The sequence below is a fragment of the Gopherus evgoodei genome, chromosome 7 (assembly GCF_007399415.2).
Source record: "Gopherus evgoodei ecotype Sinaloan lineage chromosome 7, rGopEvg1_v1.p, whole genome shotgun sequence".
NCBI classification, from domain to species: Eukaryota; Metazoa; Chordata; order Testudines; family Testudinidae; genus Gopherus; species Gopherus evgoodei.
Window position 1 is genome coordinate 36,171,271 of NC_044328.1, and position 20,916 is coordinate 36,192,186.

The following is a 20,916-nucleotide window of genomic DNA, read 5'->3' on the forward strand; positions in this document are numbered from 1 at the left end:
CAAGAGGAAGACCAAGGACAGGGTAGGCCTACTACTCAAATGGGGGAGGGGGTGACGACAAAGAGAACAACAAAAACATACGGAAATGGCAAAAGTGCTAAATGACCTTTTGTTTCAGTTTTCACCGAAAAGTTTAGTAGCAGCTGGACATCTAACTTAATGAATGCCATTGAAAATGAGGTAGGACCAGAGGCTAAAATAGGGAAAGAAGTTAAAAATTACTTTGACTAGGTAGATGTTTTCAAGTCACCAGAACCTGAGGAAATACATCCTAGAATACTCAAGGAGCTGACTGAGGATATATCTGAGCCAGTAGCAATTATCTTCGAAAAGTCATGGAAGATGGGTGAGATTCCAGAAGATTAGAAAAGGGAAAATATAGTGCCAATCTATAAAAAAAAGGAATAAGGACAACCTGGGGAATTAGACCAGTCAGCTTAACTTCATACCCAGAAAGATAACAGAGCAATCAATTTGCAGACATCTAGAAGACAAGATAAGTAACAGTCAGCATGTATTTAATCAAGAACAAATCATGTTAAACCAACCTAATAAGCTTTCTCTGACTGGGTAACAAGTCTTGTGGATAAGGAAAAGTGGTAGATGTGGTATATATTGACTTTAATAAGGCTTTTGATACTGTCTCAATGAAATTCTCAAACTAGGGAAGTACAACCTAGATGGAGCTACTAGAAGCTACTATAAGGTGAGTGCACAACTGGTTGAAAAATAGTTCCCAGAGTGTAGTTATCAGTGGTTTCCTAGACAAGCTGGAAGGGCATATCAAGTGGGGTTCCCACAGGGATCAGTTCTGCGTGTGGTACTGTTCAATGCCTTCATCAATGATTTAATAATGGCATAGAGAGTACACTTATAGAGTTTGCAGATATCAAGCTGGGAGGTGTTGCAAGTGCTTTGGAGGACAGGATTAAAATTAAAAATGATCTGGACAAACTGAAGGAATGGTCAGAAGAAAATCAGGTGAAATTAAATAAGGACAAATGCAAAGTTCTTCACTTAGGAAGGAACTATCAGTTGCACACATACAAAATGGGAAAAGACTGCTTAGGAAGGAGTACTACTGGATCTGGGAGTCATAGTGGATCACAAGCTAAATATGAGTCAACCGTGTAACACTGTTGCAAAAAAACCAAGCAACATTTTGAGGTGTATTAGCAGGAGTGTTGTACATAAGACATAAGTAATTTTTCTGCTCTATTCTATGCAGATTAGGCCTCAACTGGAGTATTGTGTCCCATTCTGCAAGCCACACTTAAGGAAAGATATGGACAAACTGAAGAAAGTCCACAGAAGAGCAACAAAAATGATTAAAGGTCTAGAAAACATGACCTATGAAGGTAGATTTGAAAAAACTGGGTTTGTTTATTACCCTGGAGAAGAGAAGACAGAGGTGGCACACAAGAACAGTTTACAAGTAGAGAAAAGGTTGTCACAAGGAGGAGAGAGAAAAATTGTTCTCCTTAACCACTGAGGATAGGACAAGAAGCAATGGGCTTAAATTGCAACAAAGGCAATTTAGGGGAAAAACAACTTCCTAACTGTCACTAGTTAAGCACTGGAATAAACTGCCCAGCGGACACTGTGAAATCTGTCTCATTGGAGATTTTTAAGAGCAGGTTAGACAAACACCTGTCAGGGATGGTCTAGATAATACTTAGTCCTGCCATGACTGTAGGGAACTGGACTAGAAGACCTCTAGAGGTCCCTTCCAGTCCTATGATTCTGGCAGAGTCTTCAAAGTGTAGAATAAAGATTTAAAGGCATCCAAAAGTTCAAGAATTGCTCTGTTCTTGGATACTCTAAAGAAATACAACCATCTTGCTTAAGCATCAAGCTGCCTCTTCATCTCAGTTCATTTTATCATTTATTTATTTATTTTGTCAGACTGGTTTTCAGCAAAGAACACATGTAATTACAAAAATTGTTAGTTTTCTTTCCATACAATACTACATCAATATGGAGACATATGGACTAATAGTCTCGTATCTCTTATGACTGGTTAAAGTGGCTATCTGTATAAGATGGTTTTAATTTGCTCCCTCTAAGAAGTCAGCAGCCAATCTCTTCAGTTGCTCAACTGATGATTCCAAAACCAAGAGCCTTTGAACGTGCCAACCTGTGTAGAGATCTAGATGCTAAGAAATGTATAAAACCTAAATGCAATCCCACTCTCTCTCATACATAAAATTTTTGTGCAGCATTAGAGCAATTCAAAGATACCTATCCTGAAAAGGACTGGAGCTGACATACATACATCAACTCCGGTCCTTTCCAGAATAGATGTATGAACTGCTGTAACACTACAGATAAAATTGGGAGAGAGGAGGGAGACTGATGATCTGAATTTGAAAGACAGACTCCAATGTAGCTGGAAAATATTTTGACTAGGATGCAGAACTGAGAAAAAAATATTCTGAGGTCCTAAGGCACTAGAGATTACCATCAGCAAGCTGTAGCCACAGCTTGTGCACAAAGACCTGCCTTTGCCAGACAAGTCTTACGCAGGGCTGCCACTAAGTCTACTAGCAAGGAGTTAAAGGCCATGAAAGCTTTCTACCATTCTCAGATCAGGGAGTGACAGATTCCTCTCACTGAGAGGCTGGTGTAGGGATTGAAAAGGTGATGCTCTCAATGAGGCAGGCTATAAAGGGATGCTGATGGCAGCTTCTGCCTTGGCCTATTACCCTGAAAGTTTCATCCCTACAGAACAGAAGCCAAGTAAAGTGGAAGCAGAAAGTTCTGCTGAATAGTTAAGGCAACCCAGATACATTACAGTGGCTCATAGCATTTCAGCCATAACAAGCACCTGAAGGAAAGGAGTAGCAGAATGCCTCAGAAGAATACAAAAGAATTAAGAAAATGAAGGAGCTGGACAACTCATCCACTAAAGGAACCAAACTAGAATAGTCCTGTCTTTCAATTGGTTGAAGCTGATGCCTGTATAGATGAATGGGAAAATGCACCATCCACCACCAACTTGATGTAATATGATGCAACACACACTTCGAAGATGAGGTCTGATATTCCTATGGCTAGCATAAACATTCAGAATCTTCTTGAACATAAGAGAAACAAGGAAGAGACAACTTCAGCATTCTGCTTTCAACAGAATCTTATCAAGAGCACTAATGGTGTCATTTCTTTAAATCAGAAGTTAAACTAGTAAGTCAAACACAGTCATACCTTCTATTGGAAGCCTATCCCAACTGAATTTATCTTAATTAGAAAAAGTACCAAGGAATGGGTGATAAGGTGGAAAAAAGCAGAGTACAATAACTCACCTTCTTGTCTCTGGTCCTTACTTCCCCATAAAAATCTAGAGCTTCTTGAGCCTTTAAAAACTTGCCTCGATGCAACAAATATGCACAAATCATTACACCAGTTCGTCCCTTTCCAGCTTTACAATGAATTGCTGCAACATGATTGTCATCTTCACTCAGCCATTGGTCAAGATCTTCACAAAAAGGTTTGATAAGCTCTAGCTGTGGTGGGTTATGGTCTTCAAAAGGATACTGTGCAACTGTGATAGGAAGATAAGATGTACAATGAAGTCTCAAATTTAATGCATTTTAAACTAATTTAACCAGAGATACTAACTTTACAAAATGGATATCACGCAATTAACAGTTTAAAGAGGTAACTGAATAGGTTAAATGGTCTGACACAAGTACCATAATGATCGATGCCAGAAAAGTGGTATACAAGATGTGGAGCACATGCCAATAAATTGGCCTCTCAAATTTCAGCAAATTCCCAATTATACATACTCTTAATGTCTTACTCAATAGAGCAATTTTGCTCATATCTGACAATCTGTCTTATAACAATCCATCATCCCATAAGTGGTCTTATACCAGAACCTATTATTACAAGAATATAGGGTTAAGCCATGCCCACTGATCAAATGAGGCAATTCTGCTGAAGAGTTCTGAGATAACAGTTTACCCTATTCCAGGGACTGAACTGGTCATGTCCACATAATTAGTTCCAAGAGGCTCTAAAATGTGTAATAATACATAATCATAACTGCTAATTGTAAACAAACAAAACCACATACCCAGGTCTTTGTTATTGTTTTAACAGTAAAACCCAGACATTTCAATTTTTTTCTTTACTCATACATAACCCAATCAGACAAGAGAGATGCAAATATTTGGAACTGGGAAGCAAGGGGGGAAAACCCCCAAAAACTCAGAAAACAGGAGAGAAATATGCGATAACCAGGAGACTGCAGAACCCAAAAAACAAACACACTTATCTTGCAGTGTGTCAAACAAAAATAGATAATATCCATATTGCTGCTCAGTATATTTAGTCATACAAAGCTGTATTTTCTCTGCCCAACAGGCTCCCTCACTGACTTTGAGGACAGACAGGCTCTTGCACAAATTGCCACTCAGATCTAGTCAGAAACTATCACACTGGAAGCTCTCTCTCTAGTTTTGGCCAAAAAAGAATGAATAAAGCATTCAATTTTGGGCAAGTCTTTTTTACTGGCTTGTCATACATTCAGGTTATGTAAATTCCTTTGGAAGAGACGTTTAGGTCATGAGAACAGAAGAGATGATGGTTATGGCTGAATCATGATATTATTTTAGCAGAAAATTCTGGTGCAGTGCAGAGTACTATTTTGTCTGGAAAAACTGCAAGGACAATTTATAGGCTCACAGCACAAGATATCCACGTCATTTTTTGGAAGCGCAAAAAACCCCCAAATAACTGACAAAAATGAACAAAGACTGACATGGCTTTAAAAGGAGGGTCCATGACACTTCACAAAAGATTCAGATTCCATCAAAGCAGCAGAAATGAGTGCTAGTCTTGCAAACAATCCCAAAGTAAAAATGCACCATTATGCTTCCTTTCAGATGGAAGAGTGAGTATTCCTAAAATGGTCACTTCCATGTGAAGATTACAGTCCTAGGCCCTTTAGACAGCTGTACAGAAGGAAACTGAAGTAGTCCTTTAGCCACTACCAACATGACATGGTTAAGGGAGACAATATTCTGAGATGTATCTCAGAATATTGCCACCAAAATTTGGAGGTAGGTTCCATTTTAGATGAGAACCAGCCAAGGTTCCCTCTGGAGAGAAAGCCACAGAGGAAGAACAGCTTGTTGTGAAAGCTCGCCAGGGACTAGAGCTGAGTCAAGGCTTGCACGATTCCTTGCCGAGAAGGAACCATAGGCCTAGGAAGGGCTCAGCTGAAGATTCCAGAGAAGGCCTAAGGCAAATGTATGAAATGGCCCTAGGAAAAAGTGAAGCAAGACAGTTTGGAATGCCCAAGTGATTCCCCGTTCAGAGACCCAGGGCAAGGGCTAGATCCTGAAGTAGTCGGGAGGACCCAGGCTCCTCTACACCACCTACCTAAAGACTGCGGGAAAATCCCTACACACTGGCAAGAATTGAGGGAAGTTGAAGCATAAGACTGGTGAAAGACAGCTTGGTCCCTGAAACAAGGAGAGACAATACTGAGAGGAAAGGACTCAAAAGGTTACACAAACCTAGGCAAAGAGCTATGGGTCTACAGGGGGTCGTGGCCTTGTTCTGGATAGCTTTTAATTTTGTTTTGGACTTAATTTGCCCCACAAGGAAGATACTTGATTTGGCTGACCACCCACTGTCTGAATATCAGACATCTTCGAGATGCCTCATGCTGAGCACCCAAAATCACTTCTCATTTCTGAGTACCTTAATTATTAAAGCTTCCTCTTCTCCTATGGAAAAGCAAAGTGTATAGAAGAAGGGGAGTCTCAGTCACTTTCTCAGATATCAAAGGTCGATTATTGTTTTTGTGATGAAAATGAAAAGACAAAAATACAAAAAGTAATGCAACTAACTGAGCAACCTCAGCTAAGGCAAGATAGAACAACTGGGATGATACATAAACATTCAACTGTGTTAAGGACTCTGTGTAACATTCTAGACTAAAAGGATTTCAATAAATCAGTGATTTCGAAATGTAAGCTCCTGCTTCATAATGCAAAATAAAAATGAAAGCAATGATGACATCTGGCCATGTATTGTTAAAGGCCCACCCAAATTCATTTATGCATAACTCCCTCCTACTCTTGGAAGTCCTGGAATCTATCTTAATAGGATGCTTCCTCTCCTTCCTTACACGCTTTGACAATCAGTGAAATAGTTAAGAAAGATGACATTTAAAGAATCACAAGCGACAAATGAGTTAGTACTCACTGAAATGAACGTTTTCTGCCTCTCTGTAAACCCAGGCAAACACTGCAGAATCAGTTAAACTCTGATTGTGTTTTGATGGTCTCCTTTGCAACCATAACAGCTAGAGATTTAGCTTCTACTAAAAAAAATTACACAGACTCAGGAATAGGATTGAGAGTTCTGTCCATGCTCCCCAGTTGGGGCACACACCCCCCACTTTGGAAAATTTTGGAACAAACACTGAAGGAGACTCCACCACTGACTAGATAAGAAGAAGGGTATTGGAGAACCTAATGAACTTAGATTGGAGTCCCAGAGATTACAGTTGCAGCATGGCCCATTAACGCTAAAATCCACTCTACTAGATAACATGCAGGAGGTGCTTCCCTTTAGAGTGCCATCTCAAGCAAAGTAAGCTCCTTCAAATGCTCTTAGGTCATCCATGCTGAAGAGCTTCTATTTATCTATCCATCCATTCTATCATACCCATTCTGAACTATAGTATGAAAGTGAACTACTAATGCACTGTGTCCAGAGAGACTCTGCCAATGCTACCACGTAGGAAGCTAGAGCCACCACTAGAGAAAAGTGCTGACATGAAGCAGTGACATTCGTTTACTTTCAGCAGGTGTCCTACCAAAAGACTTTAGTTAACTGAGGGTCAAGAGGCAGAATTCTCAGTAGCACCCAAAATATCCCCTCACTAGCTGGCAAAGCTCCAAGGCAGAGTGACACTGTGCTGCCCCATTTAAACAAAGGCAGAATAGTGAAGTGTTATGTCGTTTAATTCCTTATATAGGGGAAGCCTGATTCCAGAACTTTCTGGCAGAGCTACACTGCAATAAAAGACTCATGGCATGGCTCTGGCTGGCTTGAGTCAGCTGACTCAGGCTGATGAGGCTCATGTTGCAGGGTTAAGAATTGCTGCATAGACTTTCAGGCTCAGACGGGAGCCCAGGCTCCAGCCCAAGAAGGAACGTTTACACTGCAATTTCAGCCTCGCAGCCCAAGCCCTGCAAACCCAAGTCAGCTGACCTGGGCTCTGCGACTTGGTGTCATGGGTAATTTATTGCAGTGTAGATGTACCTTCTGACCAGTAAGCATGGCTTATTCTCCATTTTCATTCTATGGACTCTTGTATATTAGAAAGGACCTTTGTCCCAATTTCAGTAAAAGTCCCCATTTTTGATAAACTAAGTGTTGATCAAATTAAAAGGAGTACTTCATAGTTGGTTTTAAAATCAGCTTTAAGTCATAACCTCAGGCTTACACACTGAAATTTCAACTATTTGTGTTTTTAGCCTATGACAGGTAATTGCTAAGAATATACTTTCTACACAGTGTCAAGCACCACAGTAAGCTTCTCATGAAGGAATCTTAAGTTATGTTAATATCATTCTTCTCTCTCCCCCCAAACACTACATTAATATTTGACAGTTTTACTTTGTTCCTTAGTTCAGAAAAATAAAAGGAGAGATTGGAAGGGAAAAAAAGCCAATAGCCTAGACCCTAGGCAGCACAAACATACCTCTGCAGTTAAATTTGGCGGTGTCATAATGTCTTTCAGCACATCTAAAAAGAAAAGATTAAAGTTCAACATAAGTATGTTAGGTAAGTCTAAGGTGTCTATCACATTTTTTTATGTAAGGATCAGCATATGAAAGCTAAGAAAAAAAAACTTAAGTCCACATCACCTTTACAGCTCAACACCACAGTTAGACTTGGTCCATGAAATTCAGAATATTTTGTTTAAAATATATTGGTTAAGTTGCTATGGCAAACGCAAAAGATTTTGCTGAAAAATAATGGTTACCCTACAGTAACTGTCATTCTTTAAGATGTTGTAGTCATTGTACGTCTCCCTTTAAGCATGTATATGCTTCATGACCAAGATCAGACTTTCTGGAATAGCTGTGTTCATCAAGGTCTTGCATGCACCCTGTTCTCTTTTGCTCCCGTACAAGGGCATAAAGGGCAGAGTGGCTGTGACTCTCCCTCAGTTCCCTCACATTTCGAAACTTCCATTAGCTGAAGACACTGAAAGCAGGGAAGGAGGATCTATTATAGGGTCCACACAGACATCCTCATCTCAAAGAACTGCAGGGTAAGAAAAACTGTTCTTCAAGTATGTCAGTGTGGATCTCACCGCAGGTGACAGATAAGTAGTACTCCTTCTGGAGGGTGAAATAAGGAGTACCAGTTGCATCAGTTGAACAGTGCTGTCCTGAACTCGCCATCTGCCTTTGTGGCTAAGTCCAATGCACAAATGTTTGGTGAAGATCAGTGATTACTCTATGTCACTGCCTTGCACATTTCAGAAACTGGCATACTTCTGAAGCAGATGGAGAATGTCACTTGAGCTTTGGTGGACTGAGCCGTGATAGACATATACACCAGCCAACTGGAAACAATGAGATACATTGTGTTATCCACACAGATATTCTCTGAGCTCAGACGGCTTGGCCTTTGGAATGGCCAATTATTGCCGGAAATAAGTGGGTAGACAATCTGAACTACTTAGTTCAATCAATGTAGTAAAGCAACACTCTGAAAACATCCAGTGTTTACCTTATGTTCCAGTGTAGAGTGGGACTCTGGAAAGAATACAAGTTAATTGAGTTCCATCTGAATTGGAGGCCACTTTGGGGATGAACTTTGGGTAAGATTTCAACACCACCTTGTCTCTATGAAAGATTATATAGGAAGGATCAGCCATAGTGCTCAGAGTTGCTCTCCTAACCAAAGGAATAAAGCAAGTAGGAATGCAGTCTTCAGAATGAGACAAAGGAAAGAGCATTCTGACAGGTTCAAAGAGAGGGCCCATGACCATAACTCAAGAGGAAGACCAAGCATAAAACTGTACCGCTAGATGGGTAGCAGAGATCGCTGCAAGGGGGACCTTAATGGAACTGAACTCTGGGCCAGAGCATTTTAAAAAGGTAGGCAGCAAGGAGTTGAGGATCTTTGATGGTATAGCCTGCAGAGTAAAAGCTATGTTGGGCCACACATTAAAAACCTTTTCCATTAAGACAAGTGTTTCTGGTAGATGTCATCCTGCTTTGTAAAAGGATACCCTGAACTTGCTATCCATGGTACTTAGCCAGCCAATATCCAGCCTGTCAGATGTAATACTTCAGACCTGAAGTATATTACTGTGGTACTGCGATATCTAGTCCACGCAGTCTGGCAGCTGAGCAAGCAACTAAACAGACATCTGTTGCAAGTCTGTCAGCCAAAACTACCCTCGCCAGTAAGGAGCTATGCAAATGATGATGGTTCTGACTCATTTGATTTCAGATATCACTACGAGGGACCAGGAGAATCAAAGAAAAGGCACACCTCAATTCCACTGCAGAATGAAGGTGTCTGGTAAAGACCCCAAGCTCATGGCCCCTCTAGACCAAAAGCTCTGACACTTGGTGTTGTGCTTGGTGGCAAACAGTTCTCTCCCCCAACAATGGAATATCTATTTTATGATAGACCTCTTCAGTGACCACTTATGATTGTTACTAGTTTACTCAAGAAATCCATCAGACTGTTGTGGACACCTTGGATATGGAGAACCATCAGGGTGATCCTGCATTGACAGCTCTATGTCCAAAGTTTGATGACTTACACAGAGGTGATGAGATGATAATTCATGGCTTGTTTATACAGTGCATTGCTGAGGCATAGTCCACCAGGAGCTGCACTGGAATTTTGGAGGACAACTTGTATGTCATTTCTACCTAATATGATGGCTCTGAGTTCCAGGATGTCTGAATAATGTCTCAAGACTTCTGAGGGCCAACGCCACCGTATTTGCAGGTGGGTCCAGTTGGGTTCTCTAAGCTGTTGCTGCAATACCCATGATTAGTGTCCTTGTCAGGGAGGGAGCTGGAGAACAGTACTATGCCCCTACATGTTCTTGGGTTCTAACATTCCAGTTCTGCAAGAACATGAGGTGGTACTCTGACCTTCTGGTGTTATGGTAGAGAGTAGACTGATCTGAGCCAGAATTATAAAGGCCACAGGTGAAATCTGGTAAGCAGGGTCATGTACACGTATTCCAACATGTGGCCCAATATCCCAAGGCAAGTATGCATGTCATAGGCTGGTTTTATCTTATCTTGGTAGCAGCTCTCACAAGAACAGGTACTTGTCTTTGTGCAGATATACTTTCTCTGGCTTAGAACGGATCACAGCTCCTATAAACTCTATAATCTGTGATGGGATGAGAGTTTTTTCAAAGCTCACCATGAGATCTAAGTCAGGCAAAAAGGAGAAGAGAAAGCATGCAAACGTATATATTCTAGGCCTGTTGCTGTCTCCTGCTGGGATCTGCTTCTGATCAGTCAAGTGTAATGGTAGATGTGGATCCTATCTTCTCAGATGGGCTGCCACCACCACCACCCACTAGGTATTCTATGTAGATTCTCGATACCATGTAGAGTCTGAATGGCTGTACCTTGTACCAGTAGTGATTTGGCCACACTGTGAACCTCAAGTACTTCCTATCGGCCAGGTTGATAGCTATGTGGACGTACATGTCTTGTGATAGGACAGCCAGATCCAGTCTTGATCCTGAAAAGATGAGATGATGGAGGCAAGGGTTACCATCCTGAATCTGAGGCGGCATATATATCTGTTCAGTCTCCTCAGGTCTAGGATAGGATCCCTTTCCTCTTCAGGATAAGAAAGTATCAGGAGTGAGTCTCTTCCTCTGTACTTCTGAGGTATCTCCCTCCTCTGCTCCTAGATGAAGCAACAAGGGCAACTTTTTTTTGAATAGGCTCTCATGCAAAGTTTCTTGAGGGACAGGTGGGGAATATGGTGTAGAAATGAACAGGGTAGCTGTTGGTGATTATCAATACCTGTTTGCCTGTTATAATAGAACTAAACCTAAAGACTACAATGGGCAGCTCCTCTAGTATATGGTCTTTTCCTTGGCAGATACTTAGGTTGTCTGCTCTAGGAGAAGGAACGTGCCTCTTACTGAGCTTACTATTTGTATTGTTTCTGATAGAAGCTAGTGTATAGATCACTACAAATCTTAATGTGACCCAAGAGTCCTTCAGTAAATGGGCTGCTTTCCTCTGTTCTGCATCTAAAAGAGCTCCATCTCTTCAAAAGGCAGGTCCCTCTCTGGTGGCTTGCACCTCTTTTGGGAAGCCTGAATGCTAGGAGTCATTTCAGGATGACTGAATAAGGTTTTCTTCATGACGACAGCCATGGTCATTGATCTCAAACCCTATTTGGACGCATCCATGGTCATTTGTAATGCTCTTCTGACCACCACCTAGGCCTTTTATAATCTATTTCAGTTCCACTCCTTTCTCCTGGAAAATTTCAGACAGAAGTAATTTATCTTTCCCAGCTGAGGAAGTTACATTTTGCAAACAAGGCTTTGCAGTTCACAATGTAGAGGTGGAAGAATATCTGCTGTGTCTGAAGAGGTTCAGGTTTTTGGTTTTGGAGGGCTGTTTTTTTGTTTTTGTTTTTGTTTTTTAGAAGTCCTTTTCCTTTGATGTGCCTTTTGTGAGCATAGACTTCTCTTCTACTGCTGATACCACCAGAGACCCCAGAATTTAGACGTGTTCAAAGCCTTCTGAAATAACCTGGTATCTCCTTTCCACTTATATATATATATATATGTATCGGGCAAAGTTGGCAGGGTGTGCCATAGTACCATTGACAGCAAAAGTTTACCCTTATTGATTGGGGGGGTGATCCTGGCAATGGTTTTAAAGCTTAGTATTTCAAATAGCTTTAGGGACTTTTACCAGATTACTGTGATTTCAGTATCCAGGGTCTCTGTAATCCAGACCAGGAAGCTTTGAAGTCTAGTTACCCAACTTGTGGTGATGATTCCCTTAGGTACAGATTGAGGTGGCTGCTGTACCTCCATTGTCACATGCTCCTAGAGATCGAAGTCTGACATAAGTGAGTGACCTGGCTAATGATGCCACTGTAGACTGAAATCTTCTCTTCCTCAATGTGTGGGAGGGGGATCTGCTCCAGTACACATGCAATGATGGTACCCAACATGGCCAGTGCAGCATTCTGTAAGGGTATTAGCCATGTTGAGGTTGGCTAACTTAATGCCATCCACATCTTGCTTGAGGGGGGTATATACTGAGAAATTGCCAGAGTGGGGTTTTTGCTTTGTTTTCTAAGGAACCATCCAATTTGAAGAAATGGAGATGACAAAGTTCTTCGCAGTTTGTTGTTAAAAACACAAAAGTTTTGAAGCTCTCAGAGTAGTGGGTTAGACAGTCACTAGATTCCATCTTGCTGTCATATTTGATAAGAGGGAATGTAATTGCACAGGAATACAAAAAGGCACCAGGGGCACGCACAGCCTCAGACATTGCTATGCAAAATTTTAATCTCATGCATGAGGCACATAGACACTAAAAGTACTAAATCTTACCTATTCTTTCCACAATTAGAATTTTACATGTTTCTGTTTAAAAATCCAATTAGAACTGTAATAAAATGTAAGACAGTAAATGAGCCTCTGAGACTTCAATTTTTTTTAATTTATCCAAGTTCCAGCTGTGTTTTTGTAGCCAATCTTGACATCAGGAATCCCTAGCAGCTTGAGTGGCTTCAAAATTTTGAAAAGTCACTTAAGCTTTAAAATGGCCATGATTTAACTTGCAAGCAATTTGCACCTTCCTGGCTGTCATACAAACAGGAGATATTATCCATCAACTTGGCTGACAGGTCTCAAGGCCAAAGAGAAGGCAACAGCCTGTTCTGAACATGTGGCTTCATGCCAGAGCCAGCTAAACCCCCATCTTCCCCCATGGTGAGGAACTTTGCATAGAAGTAAGAGGATACACAAAGGAACAGCCTCACAACTAATTACTCAAAGGAGAAGACTGCAAGAAGTTGTGTACAAGTACAAAAGTAGTAAGAGTGAAGGACAGGAAAGAATGAATAAAAAAGAAACCAGTTAAATTTACAAATATTTTTTAGGAAGTGAAATGTCAAATTGTTACAGTAGGCTTTATCTGCACAGTTTGAACACCAATTTAACTAAAATGGTTTAGAAACCGTAAGTTAAATTGATGCATCTGTCTAATGTAGATACTATTTGAGATTTCATACAACAAACTACATTAAAACAACTTTGAGGTTGCAAAGTCAAGCACTAAAAGTTCACATATATCATTGTTATGGTAGTCTAATTACATGATCAAATTTTCCACAGGACACCAGCTCATTTTTTCAATACTCATGTCAGAAAATTAGTACTGTCAACAACTTTGCTCATTTTTAAATTAAAAGTTAATAACTACAATGGGAAGGAATGTCTTGGGGACTGATATACATAGATGCCATAACTAACGTGCCCCTCGATGGTGCCCAAAAGCTAGCATTTGATCCTTTTCCTACCTTGGAGACAAACACTATGCTGAATTACCCCTTTTATAATCCTACTTAAATTTAGGATTACCTAGTGTAAGCATTTGTACAGATTCTGTCCATGTAATAAGAATTAAGAGATTTCCTGGATTCTCAACACAAATGAGTGGCATTTACAAAGTATGTTTACCATGGCTGTAGAGTCATTTTATTCTGTACCTGTTCCCAATCAATTCACTTGGGGGAGAGGGAGGTGGAAGAGGGAGGAAAGAGAACCTCTTTAGGCACATTTTTCACATGAAAGCCTCATCCAAAGAGTAAATTTGGAGATTCTAGGACATTATTAAGTCACTTGCACCAGTCTTGAGTTAACCAAGCAGGGAAAGAGTGAAATGTGCAGATACAAAAAGGTATCCACATCCGATTTGCAAGCCGCAGATATCTGCAGATTTGCAGGGCTCTAAACAGTTCCTCAAGTCACTGTGCAGCAGTGACATAGGGTTTTGTCAAGGCCCCAACCAACCCCCAGTTCCACTTCTCCCTGGAGACCTGCTACCCCCTCTGTACCTCCTTCCCTGCTCCAGCCAGGGAGGCTACAACCCTGGGTCCTTCTATCCAGCGCCACCCTCCCCATGGGGGGCTCGGACACCCCTACGCAGTTGCGGCAGCTCTAACGCACATAGTCATTGTCGCCTGCCTGTTTAACGAAGAACTTCACCTTCAAAATGGTGCTTGGCTCACTACTTTCTGGGGGTTGTAGTTTACTCCCTCTTTCCGAGGAAGCTGAGGACTACAACTCCCAGAATGTCAAACACTGATTCAGAGAGCTGAGCTGGAGCCTACAGACTGGGTGACAGCCGCTCTGTTTGGGTGAGTGTATGCTGCAGAGCTCTGTGGAGATACAAAATTTATATCCACATCCATGCTGCAATCTGCAAAAATGGTCCGTGGATACCCACATCCGTGGATACACAGCAGATACCTGCAGATTTGCTGGTCTCTAACCAGAATGGTCAAGACTAAGTGAAGGATTTTTATCATCCTTCCATCTCCATTGTCCCCCCAAATCCAGTTTGTAGGAGCCAGTTTTTTTTTCCTGGAAAAATGTGAAATAGGATAACTAACTTCTTCCTGCTTCTTCAGTTTTTAGTGACGTGTGGCCTCGATATTAGTCACAAGATCGGGGAGCGTTGAACTGCTCATTACCGTGTGTGTCATTTGAAACTGGCACAATTAGTGACAGGTTTAAAAACAGGACAGTAAAAAAACATATATCAAAGGCTCTTGTTTTTTCTCTGTATTAAGGGAACAATGGCTCTCACCACATCCTCCTCATTTTCACTCCTATTAAGTTTTACTTATTCCTGCACCTTATTTTTGAAACACGTATATTCGCAAACTTTGGCTGAAATCAACATAACATAACTGTACATTTCAGAATGCAGAAACAAGCTCAGGATCAGGTTTAAAACAAAAGGAAAAAGACAACAGAGGAGATAATTAGCAAAATCCTACTAAGTATTTTGATCATAAACGTATGTAGAACTACTCAATCCACAGAAGCATTATACCTATAAATCTAAGGCAAGCTCAACTCCACTAGCTGCTGCAATGACTTATTCAAAATTGCACATGGGGATAGCAAAAGTTCATGTAGATGCAAAATAGAGCTGTTTAAATAAAGTGTATACTACTGATACAGTGCTATTTAATAAATTTCAAAACAACAGAAGATATCTGTTTTGCAGTTCCATCACTGAAGATGTCATTAATGTATTACCAGAAACCATGATGTGAATTACTTCTGAATTTGCCACATGGTTACAGGATCTAAAATGGGCTCCATGCCATGCAACTTGAAGTAGATCAAGTATCATGAGTTCATACCAGCATTCCATGTAATTTCTTTATTACACTTTACTAAATGAAGTAACAGTGCTCTCAATTAGTTTTCTTGAAATAATTGTTTTAATAAATCTGTAAAACAGTATATTCAGTTCTGTCCAAGCATAAAAAGAAATCATTTTCACTCATGAGCTATGTTTATAACATTGTTTTGAAAAGTGTAGATATAAAAGCATACTTACAGATTGTATATCTTGTAATGGTTTTTATGTTTTGAATCCAAAAACCTTAAAAGAGAAAAGGTAATTTACATAAATTTATTTTGGCTACTACTATTTCAAAGATATTTTAATATATTTACAATACAAAAACGTTTTCATATGAATTTCAAACTAAGCAGTTTTGAGTCTGAAATTCAGGCTAATCCCCCACAATATCTCTTGAGACACAGTGATGGGGCCCAACCCTGCACGTCTTGCTCATACAAGTAGCCTCACTAGCATCAAGAGGACTACTTGCATAAGTGAAGGCAGCAGGTTTTAGGCCTGTATAGTTAATTACAAAATATATTTTTAGTATTCATGCTCCATTTGTCAACAATATAGATTTTTTTTAAACTTGTATTACTGCGTTTTAGGTTTACATTTTTTACCAGAAGGATATCTAGTTAACTATTTCAATAAGAAATGGTTATAATAATTACTTCCAATGTAATCATATACACAGAATATTTACCAGAAACATACCTTATGGGCTTCTCTGTAAAGTTTACTCATCCACTTGTACTGATACACCAAACACAACAAGAGCCATACTGGGTCAGACCAATGGTCCATCCAGCCCAGTATCCTGTCTTCCTACAGTGGCCAATGCCAGGTGTTTCAGAGGGAGTTAACAGAACAGATAAACATACCATTGCTCATTCCCAGTTTCTGGTCAACAGAGGCTAGGGACACTTCAGAGTTTTGCATTCCTGCCCAGGCTGGCTAATATTCTCTGATGGACCTGCCCTCCATGAATTTATCTAGCTCTTTTCTGAACCCTGTTATAGTCTTGGGCTTCACAAAATTCTCTGGGCAAAGAGTTCCACAGGCTGATTATCTGCTGTGTGAAAAAATACTTCCTTTTGTTTGTTTTAAACCTGCTGCCTGTTAACACAAGAATCGAGGATCAACCTGTGAAGTTATCTGAAGGAATAAACAACACTTATTTGTTCACTTTCTTCACACCATTCATGATTTTACAGACCCTCTCATATTCCCCTCTTCAAGGTCTCTTTTTCAAGCTGAACAGTCCCAGTCTTATTAATCTCTCCTCCTATGGAAGCTGTTCCATAACCCTCAGTTTTTATTACCTTTTCATGTTCCTTTTTCAATTCCAATATACTTTTTATATGCTATTCAAGATGTGGACGTACCTGGATTTATACAGAGGCAATATAATATTTTCGTTCTTATTTATCTCTCTCTTTCCTAATGGTTCCCAAAATTGTGTTAGCTTTTTTGACTGCCACTGCATGTTGAGCGGATGTTTTCAGAGAACTATCCGCAATGACTGCAAGATCTCTTTCTTGAGTGGTAACAGGTAATTGAGATCCCATCATTTTATATGCATAATTCAGATGTCTTCCAATATACACTGCTTTGCATTTATCAACATTAAATTTCACCTGTGAGATCCCTTTGTAACTCTTTGCAGTCTGCTTTGGATTTAACTACCTTTAGTAGTTTTGTATCATTTGCAAACTTTGCCACTTCACTGTTTACCACTTTTTCCAAATCATTTATGAACATGTTGAACAATACTGGTCTCAGTACAGGCCCCTGGAGGACACCACTATTTACTTCTTTCCATTCTGAAAACTGATAATTCATTATTATCCTTGTTGCCTATCTTTTAACTAGTTGCTGATCCATGAGATGACCTTCCCTCTTATCCCATGATAAACTTACTTTGCTTAAGAGCCCTTGGTGTCAAACGCTTTCTGAAAATTTAAGTACATTATATCCATTGGATCGCCTTTGTCCACATGTTTGACTCCCCTCAAAGAATTCTAATAAATTGGTGAGGCATGATTTGTATTTATAAAACCATGTTGACTCTTGCCCAACAAATCGTGTTCATACATGAGTCTGATCACTCTGTTATTTACTATCGTTTCAACTAATTTGCCAGGTACTGAATTTACGCTCACTGGCCTATACTTGCCAGAATCACCTCTGGAACCATTTAAAAAAAAAAATTTGGTCTGACATTAGCTATCCTCCAGTCATTTGGTACAGAAGCCGATTTAAATGATAGGTTACAAACTACAGTTAGTAGTTCTGCAATTTCACATTTGAGTTCCTTCAGAATACCATCTGGTCCTGGTGATTTATTACTGTTTAATTTATCAATTTGCTCCAAAACCTCATCTAATGACACCTCAATCTGGGACAGCTCGTCAGATTTGTCACCTAAAAAGAACAGCTCAGGTTTGGGAATCTCCCTCACACTCTCAGCCATGAAGACTGATGCAAATGATGCATTTAGTGTCTCTGCAATGGCTAATCTTCCGTAAATGCTCCTTTAGCATCTCGATCATCTGGTGGCCCCAGGGGTTGTTTAGCAGCCTTCCTACTTGTGATGTACTTAAATCTCTTGCTTCCCCACTCCCCAATCTTGGGCTAGCTGTTATTCGAATTCTTTTTTGGCCTTCCTAATTATATTTTTACACTTCACTTTCCTGAGTTTATGCTCTTTTCCATTTTTCACAACAGGATTTAACTTATACGTTTTAAAGGATGCCTTTCTGCCCATCACTGCTTTTTATTTTGTTGTTTAGCCACAATGGCACTTTTTTGTCCTCTTATTATGTTTTTTAATTTGGGGTATACATTTGAGACACTTATGGTGCCTTTAAAAAGTTTCCATGCAACTTGAAAGGATTTCACTTCCGGATCTGTACCTTTTAATTTTTGTTTAACTAACGTGCTAATTCTTGTACAGTTTCCCTTACTGAAATTAAAAGCTACCATGGTGGCCTGCTTCGGTGTCCCTCATCCCATCACCAGGAGGTTAAATTTTATTATTTTATTGTCACCAGTTCAGCTATACTCACCTCTTGAACCAGACCTTGTGCTCCACTTAGGATTAAATCAAGAACTGCCTTTCCACTTGTGGGTTTCTACTCCAAGAAACAGTAATTTAAGTGTCAAGAAACTCTCTCTATGCATTCCATTCTGAGGTGACATGTATCCAGTCACTATGGGGATAGTTGAAATCTCCCATTATTATAGAGTTTATTTTTATAGCCTCTCTAATCTCTCTGCACATTTTACAGTCACTACCACCATCTTGGTTAGGTGGTTGGTAATATATCCCTATTGCTATATTCTTATTATTAGAGCTTGGAATTACTATCCAGAGAGATTTTATGGTATAGTTTGGTTCATTTAAGATGTTAACTTCATTTGACTCTACGTTTCTTTCACATACAGTGGCACTCCCCCACCAGTACAACCTATTCTGTCCTTCTGATATATTTTGTACCCTGTATTACTGTGTCCCATTGATTATCCTCATTCCACCAGTGCAATTAAAAATCAAATTCCAAAATGGATTGAAATAACCATTATTAGCCATTAACGCATTGCATAAGGAGTTCCAATTAGTACTTTGGGCACGCAGAGAGGGAGGAAGGACGTTATTTTCTAATTACTTGAACCAGTATCACTTAAATAGTCAATCTCCAAAAATAGATTGAATGTTTTTTCCAGTGCTAAAACGCTAATGATCATTTTGCAATATAATCCTCTACAATGTTACTAAAGTTTCAGATAGCAGCATGAAGATAAGAATACTTTGGGCTAAATTTGATACTTACACTGATTTATGTGACTGTCAATGTTAGACCGTCATGTTTTTATAATGTGGTACAATCAAAATTCTCGAAGCCTTTCAAACCTGTTTCATCACATCCTCGAGGTGGAGAGTACACTCATTTTAAAGTTAAACAAGGCACAGAAGTTAGATGTGCACTGTCAGAACAAGAATAGCTTTTTTATTTGCTTATTTTGGGTGGGTTTTTTAAAGTGTTCTTACCTATTTTACAGAAATCACCATAAATTAATGAAACTGGTAATTTTAAAAATAAAATTAATCAACTTTTCATAGACCATAGTTTAGGTAGGGTAGACTAATGAATTTCACTGTTTCCCATTTCATTTTTATCTTCTCACACACTAGCATAAGTTAGGATTGTTTGAGTTGAAAAACGTAACAGGAATTTTGATCTGTTTTTAAACCAGTACTGGTATTTTTTCCTATTGATCCTGGATTTTGTAAAAGTTTATTTAAATAAAAGTCTAAATTTGAGGTCAAATTTAATCTGACTGTTTCCCTCTAATTGTCCCTCACTTACCAGAGTCAGTCAAATGGAAATCGAGGAACAACCCACAGAATTATACGTGATGAATTTTCTGAACTAAATAGGAACAAGGTCAAGTTTTCCCTGCTTTGTTCAGGTCAGCTAAAGCACTGTCTCAACGGTGGGGAAGGGACAAGAGAAGAAGTCTTTTCTACTCTTCATGTAGCAGCTCTATGAGCTGAACTATAACCATGATAAACCAAAAGTACCGTTATTATATATATGATATGTCACCTGGCAATGTTCAATAAGAAACAACATACAAGTGTTTACACTTATCTACAAAGTGTGTTTGCACATCAGCCAGAATGAATTAAATTAATTAGTCATGGCAGTACATGCTGTTCACATTGAAAAGAAACATGAGCTGCTAAAATCCTGGAAAGCTCAAGCAAAAACAAGCTCTAGTTATCAGTCATAATACTGCAGAAGAACCTCTGTGGTTAAACTGATGTGTTAAAATAAGAACAGATGTGAGTATAGCACTGAATCCTAGGACTGCAATTTCATGTACAGAAAAATATTTTAGAAAAGAGTTACAACTGGCAACCTTGCAGGCAGTTTCAGGGAGGTCAAATGGCTTAATGAACACAAATTTATCGCTAGAGATGGCTCCACGAGGTTAGAGCTGGAATACATGGGAAGGCAGGAGGGAAGAAGCTGGCACTGGTTCTGCCAGTAGTTTCCCGGCTTTGTGGATGAGTTTTAGTTTCCAGGGTTGTCAAATAAGGCATTTTTCTAAGCCTTCACAAAAAGTTAAAAAAACTTCAACACAGCACTACAACAAACTTAAAAGTAACTGCCTGCATTTTAAAAGATGAAGAGTAATGTTAGCTTTCTAAAAACAGAATATTTCCAATACAATAATGTCATTAGTTAATTTTACATTTGACACTGACTATTCAAGAAAAATCTTGTGTTTCGAGAACCAGATACTAATTTCTCCTGGACCTCGAGTAAATGTACATGGATTGTGTGGAAAGCATTAGCAAACTCAAAACTTTTTCATAAAATGAAAAAAGGTTACTGCCGCTGAAATAGTGTATGCATATACTTTTGTACAGTCAGCTTCATGTTTGAAAACAAGGAACTCAAGATAAAACAACACAGGT

At 39.5% G+C, this 20,916-nt stretch overlaps 1 protein-coding gene across 5 annotated transcripts in view; it reads right to left on the minus strand.

Moving 5' to 3' along the window:
- Positions 1-20,916, minus strand: part of PTEN (phosphatase and tensin homolog) — an 87,574-nt gene that overhangs the window by 40,633 nt on the left and 26,025 nt on the right. For 2 of the 5 annotated variants that reach the window (XM_030571167.1, XM_030571169.1), the window contains exons 2-3: positions 15,639-15,683; positions 7,727-7,770 (exon numbers count right to left, since the gene is read on the minus strand). In XM_030571167.1, coding sequence (XP_030427027.1) covers positions 7,727-7,753 — 27 coding nt within the window. In that variant the 5' untranslated portion in view covers positions 7,754-7,770; positions 15,639-15,683. Of the gene's footprint in view, positions 1-3,302; positions 3,542-7,726; positions 7,771-15,638; positions 15,684-20,916 lie in introns of those variants that run through there. The other 3 variants (XM_030571165.1, XM_030571166.1, XM_030571170.1) reach the window with 3 other exon arrangements.